We start from the raw sequence: 11,283 nt of genomic DNA, 5'->3' as shown, positions 1-11,283 counted from the left end.
CGCGCGTTTTTCCCTCCTATTTATTTACTTTGGATTGCAGAAACATAACATACAGGCTCGTTCTTGTGACAGATGCGTTGATGACACTACATTTTTAGTATAGGAAAATTTATTTAATTAAATCTGTATCCGATCTTTTAAATTGTATTAAAATTTGAGTGTCTGTAATTAATATTGAAAAAAGATGTAATACTTGAACATGATGTATTTTCCTAGTCGACAACAAAGGTAAACATTAATCATTTTGTCGGTCTGTCTACAAAACCTAGTTTGTTGCGGGTAATCTTCGAATCGGTTTGACCTAAACCATTTTCACGAGATATAGCCAATATTATAAACTTGTTTGAATATTGTAAACTTTTATGGATACATTGAGAACGGTTAGAAAAAGATATCGACAAATATTTGCTTGCATCAATTATCAAACCGGGAAATAATATTTCTTAAACCGAACATAATAAATGAGCCATCCTGTTTTGACCTTGACTTATAACACATAACTTTACTAAACAATTCTCAATAACCAAAAAGAGTTAGAAAAATATTTTTCCTACAAACAAACAAAAAATACAAACTTGTTATTGTGTAAAGTATACTTTTTTATGTCGCGTTTACTTTTTTAACGAAAACGTTTTATGCCAGTGTCAAAGTTTAATTCTTAGAAACGTTTTTTTTTTTTTAATTCCATGGTACTATTATGAGCATATTGACAGAGAGCATACAAATGGTTTATAACTAGGTTTAGAATTACGCAAATACGAACATCAGACATTCAAAGAAATATGACCGTGGGTTTATATGGGCAAAATGGTCAAACAAAAACATTATTGTTATACATAAAGCATTTATGAGAGTTTATTTCAATTATACCAACCCAAGGTTAAGTTTCTTAAAATGAGATAAGGCTGGAAGCATGTGCGTCGGCAGGCGGGGGTAGGATGTGTAACTGCCACCTACCTCCCCTCTCTAAAGACTCCAAAATTATGCAATAAATATAAACACTGCTGTAAGACCATTTTGTTGATATTTGCACCTAGACTTAGCCTAAAACACTGGCTGGCAACACCCATGATTACTCTAACACTAATTATAAGAAAGTAGAACAAATATTGTTATAAAGAAATTAATTAGGCAATTAATAAGAACTCAATTTATTGGCAAAATCTTAATTATAAGAACAATGATAATAAATTAAAAGTAAATAAAAGATTTCTCTTTTTATCTTTTTTTTAAATTAAATAACAATAACATCTTCACTATCTACACAATCATATTTATAAGTTTCAACATTTTCAAATTCCCTATAACCTTTTTGATATCTTAAGGCAAAAGAATTACTTGGTTGAGTACTATTGAACATTGAATCTCCATCTTTATTTAATTTTATAAGACCAAAGTACAAAACATCCGGATTTGTATTTAGAAGTTCATTCCTCCTTTCTTTTATTATAAGTGGTTCTTTTACTGGCAACATTAAAAGCATATCTTGTACTTTTTCATTTAGTTTTACTTTAGCTTGTATTGTGCCGTTCAGGGACTGTGATAATCTTTTCCCATCGAATGGTAGCTTACATTCAATACATCTAATGTTTTTTTGATGATCAGTGTTCAATGGTACCGGAAATAACCGTTCATTCAAATAGAATCGGTACAAACATTTATGTTCACCTAAACTAGTTGTACTGGCTTTTGTTTTAATTCTAGATTTTGCAGAATGACATTCAAAGTAATTCTTTCGTCGGAATTCATTTATTTCTTTGATGTTATTTTGTTTATCTAAATTGTAATAACCCATTTCTTCAGGTATGGTTTCCGGATGTATTTGATATAAAAACTCCTGTGATGACTTTGGTTTAGTCAATGTAACTTCAGAAGTCTCTTTTATAGTACTTAATGAGGGTTTTGTTATGTTTTTACTAGTCCCATGTACTGATTCTGTGGATAGAGCAAAATTCTCATTTTTATAGTACTGTTCCACAATTTTATAGTTTATATTAGGCATATTTCTAGATGTCTGTTTGGTTAAGTTTTGTAAGGGAATGTGAGTAGTAATATGGTTGCTTGTTGTTGCAGTAATATCATCCTTATGGTTTTTATTTATCTTATTGTTTGGTTTCTCAATAACTTCATCTCCACATTTCTTACAAATATCTGGTCTAGATTTAATTTTCGGTATATCTTTGTTAAAGGTTTGATCTGATTTTGTAGTTTTTCTCGGCCTCGACAAAGGTTTATCGGGGTGGTTTAGTATACCAGTAGAACAACTTTTCTTGTCACTTGTATGTTCGTGATGAATAATGGTCTGTGATGGAACAACCTTCCTCAAGGTTTTAGGCTTAAACAAAAACGGACTTCGCCTTACACATTGAGACAAATTGTACGGATTATCAAAAGGTCTGTTGAAACTCGATATATTGTTCATTTTCTACAAAATAAACAAATGTCACGCGTCTCTCCAATAAAACTGTCAATGTCAAAGTTGTTATCTGCGTAACCATGACAACAAAAATAAAACAGCCAGATAAAACAGTGCTTTAAAATTAAAAATAAAACTGGTTAGTAGATTTTGTAAATTACAGAATAAAACTTTTTCAATTTGTTTCACTTCCTAAAAATATCTGGATAATATTTTAGTGCCATCTAAGTAGGATAACTAAAACTATAAGTTTGATTTGAATACTAAGTATAGATGGCGTTGTACTAAAACATCGAATTTTTTTAACAAAGTTTTTTTATGCTAACTTAAACATTACATTATAATGTCTTAAAGCCGATTTTGTAAAAAAATTAATCAATTTCGTACAATAACTTATTGTCTGCGTAAGAAAGCGGTATTCCCACTTTCTTTTAGTGACATTTAATAAGGATACGTGACCTTACCTGCTTACCTTACCTACAAATTAAGTAATCGTTTATCGTACATTTGCCATGTCCTTTCTCTCGAAAGCGATGCTTGAGTGAGAATTTTTCATTAGAAGTTCTGAAAAAGTTGGGATATCAATTGTTTTTTTTTTTATTCAGATGGATTAAAAAGTGCTCACACTACACTGGCAATTTTGTGACTGATTTGTCACTGTTTGCCTTGAAGAGGCATTTACAGATTCACCGGGCTTGACTACACTGGCAATGAATGTTTTAATCCAAGCGATATTTTTGAATTTTAAAACATTCAAAACAATGTTAATATTTTTTATAATTCAGTAATTCATTTCTCGTCCAAATAGGGTTGGCAATTAAGGCTTGTAAAAACTAGTGGGCCAACCCCAATGAATTTAATAAGGCGATGAAGATGACTTAATCATACTAATATTATAAATGCGTTTTAGATTGTTTTTACAACGCTAACTTATAAAAACTGGAACAACACATCGGTTTATTAGGTATTATGTAATTTAGAGAATTACATTCTAAGTGTACATTTTGTGCCTATTTGTCTTAAAAGTATGAAAATAGTATAATCTAAACAGCAATTTTCTTGGTTTTCCTAAGGATTAAGGCATTAGTGTAACTTACGAGCTTACTTACAATTTGGCAACATTTGTAGTTGCTGTAAAACTTTTTTCATTTGCGAACAGGCCGACCTCTATCTTTAAGTTTTCCTCTGAGAGTTATTTCGGCTTTGTACTAATGCTATTTGCGGTGTAATAACAGTTTTGTTCAGAAACTTCAGTAACAATAATTCTTTGGCAAACGATAGCTCGGTAGGGTTGCCAATTATCATCTATTGTTTTAAAACTGTAAACAATTTGATATCATACATTTTGATTGAATTAGAAATGACTCAAATGATTAAAAAGGTCAAAGTTATAAACTGATATGAACATAATAAAGCTTCGATAATTTTGTATTTCCTTCAAAAGAAGAAGAGAAGCGAGAAGAAGAAGCAAAAACGCTTCGTTTTAGATTTCAACTTCAGTTAATTTATTGCACAACATAAGCGAAATTACAATAATGGTTAGTTAAACTAAAAATTATATTGTACTAGCTGTCGTTCGCGACTCCGTCCGCGTAGAATTTTAAAGAAAAAACAACACTAAGACCTATGTGTTCTTCCAAACCTAGTTCTATATTCATGCTAAATTTCATCCAGATTCATATAAACTCTCGCATTTATAATATTAGTATGCTGTAATTATAATATCAATGAATGAGCTGACTGCACTTAATTGATTAACCGATCACGAAGGGATGCGCACGCGCTGAGGTCGCATTTGTAAGGTGACCACACATTTTAAATTTCTTAACAACTCTAACAGTATTTTAAATATATTTTTACGAATATGTTGAATAAATATACAATGTACCACATATGACAGTTTTATGTCTGGTTTAATAATTAATGTTATAGTTAAAAAATCAATCACTTTCACTATTTATTCAAACCAGAATCATATTTCGTTTTACTATATTTTTTCTGATACCACCCTATTAGTACCTCAATACTAAAGTAATATTTTCTACAGTAATATTTAAAATGAAGGATAGCTATAATAGTTAAATGTGACAAAGGAAATTAAATAACTAACAAAATAGTCTATAGAAAGTTCTAAAACCAGTTCCCTGCGATCATTGATAGAAAGTGACGGATTTGATAACGTTATAACTTTTAAATATATTTAAATAAACTTTAATGTCCATTAGTATTTTGTCGTCTGTGAAATTTAAGATAATTAGTTTTTAAAAACAAATGTAATATAGATATTTTATAAGTTTAACGTATTATATTTTATATAATCTTGATTATTTATTTGTTTTAAGCTGTTTTGAAGATTTTATAACCTTAAAATTAGCATAACATGCATAAATATATTTTTATTTGACTCTTATTATTAACATTTAGACGCTTGTTAGTTTAATTTATTCATTCAAGAATGAAAAACAAAAGAGAAGATATTTTTGAGATTTCATCCAATCAGACATTGATATAGTTTTCGCCAATATTTTGTTGTAGTAACTTTTCATATGAGTTTTATGTTTATTATCAATAACCTTTTAGGATCGTATTTTTTAATCTATAGCACTTAAATATATCAATAAAATAAGGTTTAATAAACAGGAGCAGTTCACTAAATTTGATTTTTGTAAATTATATTCACTCTATGAAAATGTTTATCCGAATGTCCTTGTTCATAAGGGCCACCCTACATCTACGATCAGTAGGATGCTCGTGCGCACACCACTTGTGATCAGATGTGCGCGAGTGTCACCCGCTTGTACAGACTTTGGCGTTTCAAGAGGAACAAAAAGCGATTCGCCGTTATTAAACGTTTATTTCGAAAATGAGATTCATCGCTGTCATCGCTTTCGGTTTACTGGTGAGAGTACTTAATTTTTGATTTTTTATGTTTTCATGTTACCGCTTTAAGTAAAGAAAATTATTATAAGTATTATAAACTAGCTTTACGAGAATTAAAAAAAAAGAAAAGTAAGTAGCCTTTGTGTTCTTCCAAACTACATCTATGGCAAATTTAATCGAGATCCGTTCAGCCGTTTAGGCTACAAACTCTAACAAACATCCATCCATCCAAATTTTCGCATTTATAATATTAGTTGCGAAAGTTTAGATGGATGTTTTGATGTTTGCCGTTTAAACTGCTGAAAGGATGTCGATGTTTGGCTTAGATGTAGAGGATAGTTCGAACGAACACATAGGCTACTTTTTTTAATTTCATAAGTACGGAGTCGCGAACAATAGCTTGTTATAAGATGCTATAGCTAATATATCGGTACAATATTACGTATCTTAGGTGAAGGAGAAAGAGCGGGACAGTCTTTGTTATTATACTAGTGTTTCTGGTTCCGTCTAAAAGTTTAATCCAATAATACTGTTGTTATGTATTTGTTTCGAACATCCATATACATATAAAATCTTGCGGTAAAGAGTAATTAACATATCATTGTGATAAGGGAGTCTTTGAAATTGTTTAATTAGGAGTTAATAAAATTAACTTCCTATATTTGGATCATCATCAGCATTATCATCTCCTTATCCTACTCCCGTACGGTCGGCGCTACAGGTTTTTGTCCTCCTCATAACTCTATCATACGTCATCTCAGTCATCACTCCCTTTTTGATCATGTCACCTTTTACACAATCCATCCATCTCTTTCTAGGTCTACCTCTACCGATATACCCTTCCACACTCATATCTAACGTTCTCTTTGTAACATGCGAATTATCCCTCCTCATAACATGCCCATACCATGCCAACCTTTTACTCCTTACCTTCTCTACTACGGGGGCTACTCTCAAACTTCCTCTAATATACTCATTTCGTATCTTATACATTCGTGTTACCCCACACATCCATCTTAACATTCGCATTTCTGTCACATGTAGTCTCCTTTCATCCGTTCCTTTTACTGCCCAACATTCAGATCCATACATCATGACAGGTCTTACGACGGCCTTGTAAATTTTTCCTTTTAGTTTAAGTGGAATTTGAGGGTCGCGTATTACTCCAGTGATCTGTTTTTGGATAATATCTAAGCAAATTAATTCAATATTAAAATAAGGGTTATAATACTTCAACAAGTAATAATTTTCAGAATCTGATCTGTACGAGGTTCGGTGCTTGAGGGTTTCTATATAATCTGACGTACTGTTTGCTTAAATGCTCGCCTTGTAACATGTTACCTTACACTGTGTAACATCGGTCACCTTAACAGTTCAATGACATTACATAGGTTCTCGGCCTTAAGGCCTGTCCCACCAAATTGTAAATCGTATGATAACAATGGACATGTAAAATATGTGATAGAAATATCGGATTTTGCTCCCTTATCTGTAACTATCTTTCGCCCGCGACTCCGTTTGCGTGTAATTAAAAAAATAAAAGTGAGTTGCCTATGTGTTCTTCCAGACTATCCTCTACATCTATACCAAATTTCATCGAAATCTGTTCAGCCGTTTAAGCTACAAACTCTAACAAACATCCATCTATCCATCCATCCATCCATCTTAACTTTCGCATTTATAATATTAGTATGATTTTCTATCACCCAATGTTGGAACACACACATAAAGCAACACGTTGTCATTCTGCTTGTGGTCATTGTTTTTTTTTAAATAAGTGATAACCAAAAATATAGGCCTCAGCTGATTAAATATTAAGGAAATTTCTTATCTTTTGTGTGCCATGATTTTTTACCGACTTCCCAAAAGAAGGAGGTATTCAATTCGTCGGTATATTTATTTTTTTTTTTTATATTTTTTTTTTGTAAAAATGCATGAATTAATAGGCAAATAATAGGTGGAGGCTAACTCAGTTCCTTAGTATGTGAACTAGTATTTGAGCAATTAACGCAATATATTTAAGTGCATTCTTTGCCGTAAAAATAACATTGTTCTTAAGTAAGAATTTTGTTCGATAACGGAGGCATGATTTTTAAATCGCACTTTTATATTTGAAACAACTTTAAAATCATGCAAATGTACAAAAAAGAAACTGCTTGTTTCTATTTTTAATAGTAGAAGAAATAAAGTACATCTATTGCTGTGTTGATGTTTTAAAAACATTACTTACTTTGTAAATAGCTTGAAGAAATGTAATAAAAGGGCAAAATAAGGAATTTAAAGGTTATTTTATGCGTAAAAAAACTTTCTCCAACGTGCCGCAGTGACAAATGTAGTTTTTTCTAGTTCCCTACAGTTACTTTAATAGTTCAAGTATAATATAACTCGTTACCTAACTGCCAGTTAGACTGTTTTACTTAGATGATGCTTATAATGGATTTAAAATAACGATGAATACTTAAAACATAAAGAAAGAGATACAGGATAAACTAATTTGCATGAAATACTCTTTTACGAAACATATTTTTTTATTATAAGGTGGCAAACGAACAAGCGGCCACCAGAATCCGCCAAAATGGTAAAGCGACTGCTGCCCATAGATATCCGCAAAAGCATCTGCTTTCTTGCATGCTGCTTCAGATGCGTTACCTACCCTTGATCTACGGAGGAGGTGACGCATACAAAGAGGATATTTCCCCTTCCTTTGCGTTTCCTCCGCCGTCAAATCTACTTTTCCTTTCCATCGTTTCTTCTTAAGAAAACGGTGGGAAGGGAAAGTGACAAAAATTAGGCCTCCGGCACCACACTCATCAGACGAAATACGGTATTGCTACCATTTCACGCCTGTCTTCTGTGTGGTCGTGGTATTACACCGGCCGAGCCGGCTCATTCGTGCGAAGATGTTAAAGCGGGCTCTACCACTGTAAAATTAGTATAAAATTTAGCATCGATATTCAGTCAAATGATTGTTTACAACCTATTATAATATAACTTCTTTGGTAGACGTAAACATTTCGAAATCTGATGTAACTCTACAATATTATTTTACTTTTGAAATATCAATCAAAACATAACATTTCCAATCGATTCATAGACAAAACGTTTTCATCCAATTGTATTTGGTACATTAAATCATAGACAATCATAAACAAACAATAATAATGGCTCAATAAAAAAAGATATTCCATTGACGATGGTTGTTGGCTTATATAGGTCGGGGTACGTGATTCGAATCTTTAGATATGTGGCATTGGCGCCAAGGACCTAGGTCGGTTAGGTTTGTTTATTTGGGTTACGATTTTGATTTATTTGATATCACTTCGAAAGGTGTTTCTGTCGTAGAAATATTACATACATATGCTTTCTCGGAGAAGTATGATGCTTCGTAAGTTAGCACAAAAATGTGTTGTCTCTAGATTTTTCAACGAATGTGAAAGGGATGGAGATGATGTTTTTCTGCATGTCTTTCGGCACTGGATATCATAGAGGAACGACAGATCAGAAGGTCACAATAGGCATCGAAAGCAGTTTCCAAAGATTAAACAATCAATGTGTATATTCCCTTCTATAAAAGTCACTAGGCTCAATTTCAATTTGTCACTCCTATCGGCTGTTTAATGCGACGATGTTGGATTTCTTTGACTCATGGATCGAACAATCTTAATCCTTGACGTCAATGTTAGACATACTGTATCCCTATCACGTATCTTTCAGTAGCATTCGGTGTAAACAACCTATTGAATAACTTATACCACTACGTGTGTATAGAATTTCTTATAGTCATACTCATCTCTTGATACTTTCTTTGGTACAGGATAATGTAGTTAAATTGTTAAATAAATAAACATCAAGATTATCCCAACATAAGTGTCTTGAGTCTATTTTTATGAATCTAAAGACGATATTGTTAAGTACTTTTATCAATAAAGCCAAGATTGAAGTTAGTAATTTCCACAAGCACTAGCGGGCACAATTTGTATGGATTCCTTTCCTATTTACACTGACTCGCAACTGCTTTGATACACAATTCTAGCTGCATGTCTTACGTAGTTATTGTCGTTTTATCGCGCGACTAACCGCCTAATGGAAATAAGGACTTAGTAATATTCCGTCATTGGCGATAGATGTATTACTAGCATTTTAAATACTTCCTTATATTTTAGTTCATATGTTCGTTTTTGAAAAATTGCTCGTAATTTTTTACAGGCGTCACAACAAAGCAGCAGCAGAACTCTGCCAGATGATGATTCAGTGGTGAGCGTGTACGCAAAAGATGCTACAAAAGACAACAGCAAGCCTTCATTAGCGTATTTGCTAGCCAGCGGTCTCGCCAGCAGAATCGCTTCTCCGTTTTCTAAGTGAGTGTAACTAACAAATCATAAAAGTAATCTAGTTTGACGGTCTTTTACTGGGTATTTCATTGAGACAGTTTGTTGTCAACGGCTACTAAAAAGTGTAGTATCATTCCATTGTTAATTCTGCTTTTTTCATTACCAGTTTATTGAACTTCGGCAAGAATGTAACCACAACGATGCGACCGTTTCATAGAATCGAACTCTACGATGATACGGAACATGCTGCAAAATCTGATGTCATACCGCTGAAGAATGAAATATCAAATGACAGGGACGTAGAAGAACTCTCAGACGACAGTATTTATAAAAAGACTGGTAAGAAACCAGAGAAAATAGTGTTGTTCTCGAACTTTCTGCCGATGAAAGAGAAATTGGAATTAAATGGTACGGTGAACGAAGTAGATGTTGATAATGAATTTGATGATTTAGAGTTTAGTGATGAAGACGACATAGATGAGGTTATGAGATCGAATGATGGTGGCATTGTTTATGTATTAGAAGTAATAGGTAGTATAATACAATTGCTTTGGGGCGGATTCTTGGCGTTATTCCATCCTTCATCGTCTTAGTTTATTGAACTGTATAGCTTTGGTTTATGATTTAACTCTATTGTAGATATACATAAATATGTTATTTATTCTTTGGAGGTCGAATAGATCTCAGTACATTTTGGCTTATCTGAGATATCTTCGAATCCATTTTTTTTAATTGTACCGATCTAAGATCGTAATAGCGATCTAAAAATGTAAAAGAGGACAATTTTTAAATCTTTCTTTATTTAGAAAATTGTAATTGTAAAAGGAGTTTTAATAAAAAATACGATACTTATTGGCATCAAGATTTTAATGTACAGAATAATATCGATATCAGTTGGAAATAAAGTTAAATACAGCGACTAAAAAAATATTTTTAGATAACTTTGTTTTAATTTTGTAACTTATTTTTGTCTTTTTCTATTTGTCTACCACCGTATATACTTCTTTACAGAGCTTATTGTTTACCGAAATAGTTGAGCAGTATTTGTTTTAGAATAAAATCGAAACAACCCTCATGCAATGTACACGCTCGGGAGTACAATTTGATCAGACAATGTGAATAAGCTATTCAGTTTCTGAACACATGTGAGATGTGATAAATTTGTCCCTCGTCTCGATCATGTGTTTTTTACATTGAGTGGAACCTCTTCTTTGACCTTTCAAATGTTTTGTATCGAAAAACATAATTGAGGTGTACATAATCCTTGTAACAAAGAAGTATTAACTGTGGAAATATAAATATCCGGTGTCCAAATAGTGTGACTATGTAAATATATGTTTTTAAAATGATTTTTCACTTCATGATTAGCAATATATCTTTGTAAATATAATGTATTTAAAGTTCGTTTTTCGTTTTATTTCGTTCTTACTTTAATACACTATTATAACGAAACATGCAGTGGAGGAATCTAAATGGAAACAGTTAAAATAAACAGACGCCTTCCGTTTGTTTAAAGCAATGTGTATGCTTTGTGAAAATTTGTTACTAAAACCACAGGCGCTTGTGTAATCAAAACTAGCACGAAACTCAATCATGTCATAGTTTTAATTATATATCTTCAGTTTACATGAAGGGATTACATACGAAAATATAAAA

General features: G+C 32.2%; 1 protein-coding gene across 1 annotated transcript; it reads left to right on the top strand.

Annotated features, from left to right (window-relative positions):
* Positions 1 to 5,172: 5,172 nt before the first annotated feature.
* On the top strand, positions 5,173 to 10,386 carry LOC106106972. The gene is made up of 3 exons (XM_013287638.1): positions 5,173 to 5,315; positions 9,503 to 9,654; positions 9,794 to 10,386. Exons 1-3 carry the CDS (start codon positions 5,280 to 5,282, stop codon positions 10,218 to 10,220), a joined length of 615 nt encoding a protein of 204 aa, XP_013143092.1. The 5' UTR covers positions 5,173 to 5,279; the 3' UTR covers positions 10,221 to 10,386.
* Positions 10,387 to 11,283: the final 897 nt, after the last annotated feature.

The sequence above is a fragment of the Papilio polytes genome, unplaced genomic scaffold (assembly GCF_000836215.1).
Source record: "Papilio polytes unplaced genomic scaffold, Ppol_1.0 DF824269.1, whole genome shotgun sequence".
In the NCBI taxonomy this organism is placed as follows: Eukaryota; Metazoa; Arthropoda; class Insecta; order Lepidoptera; family Papilionidae; genus Papilio; species Papilio polytes.
The sequence above is the reverse complement of the archived record's forward strand: the minus strand, read 5'-3'. Positions and strand labels throughout refer to the sequence as shown.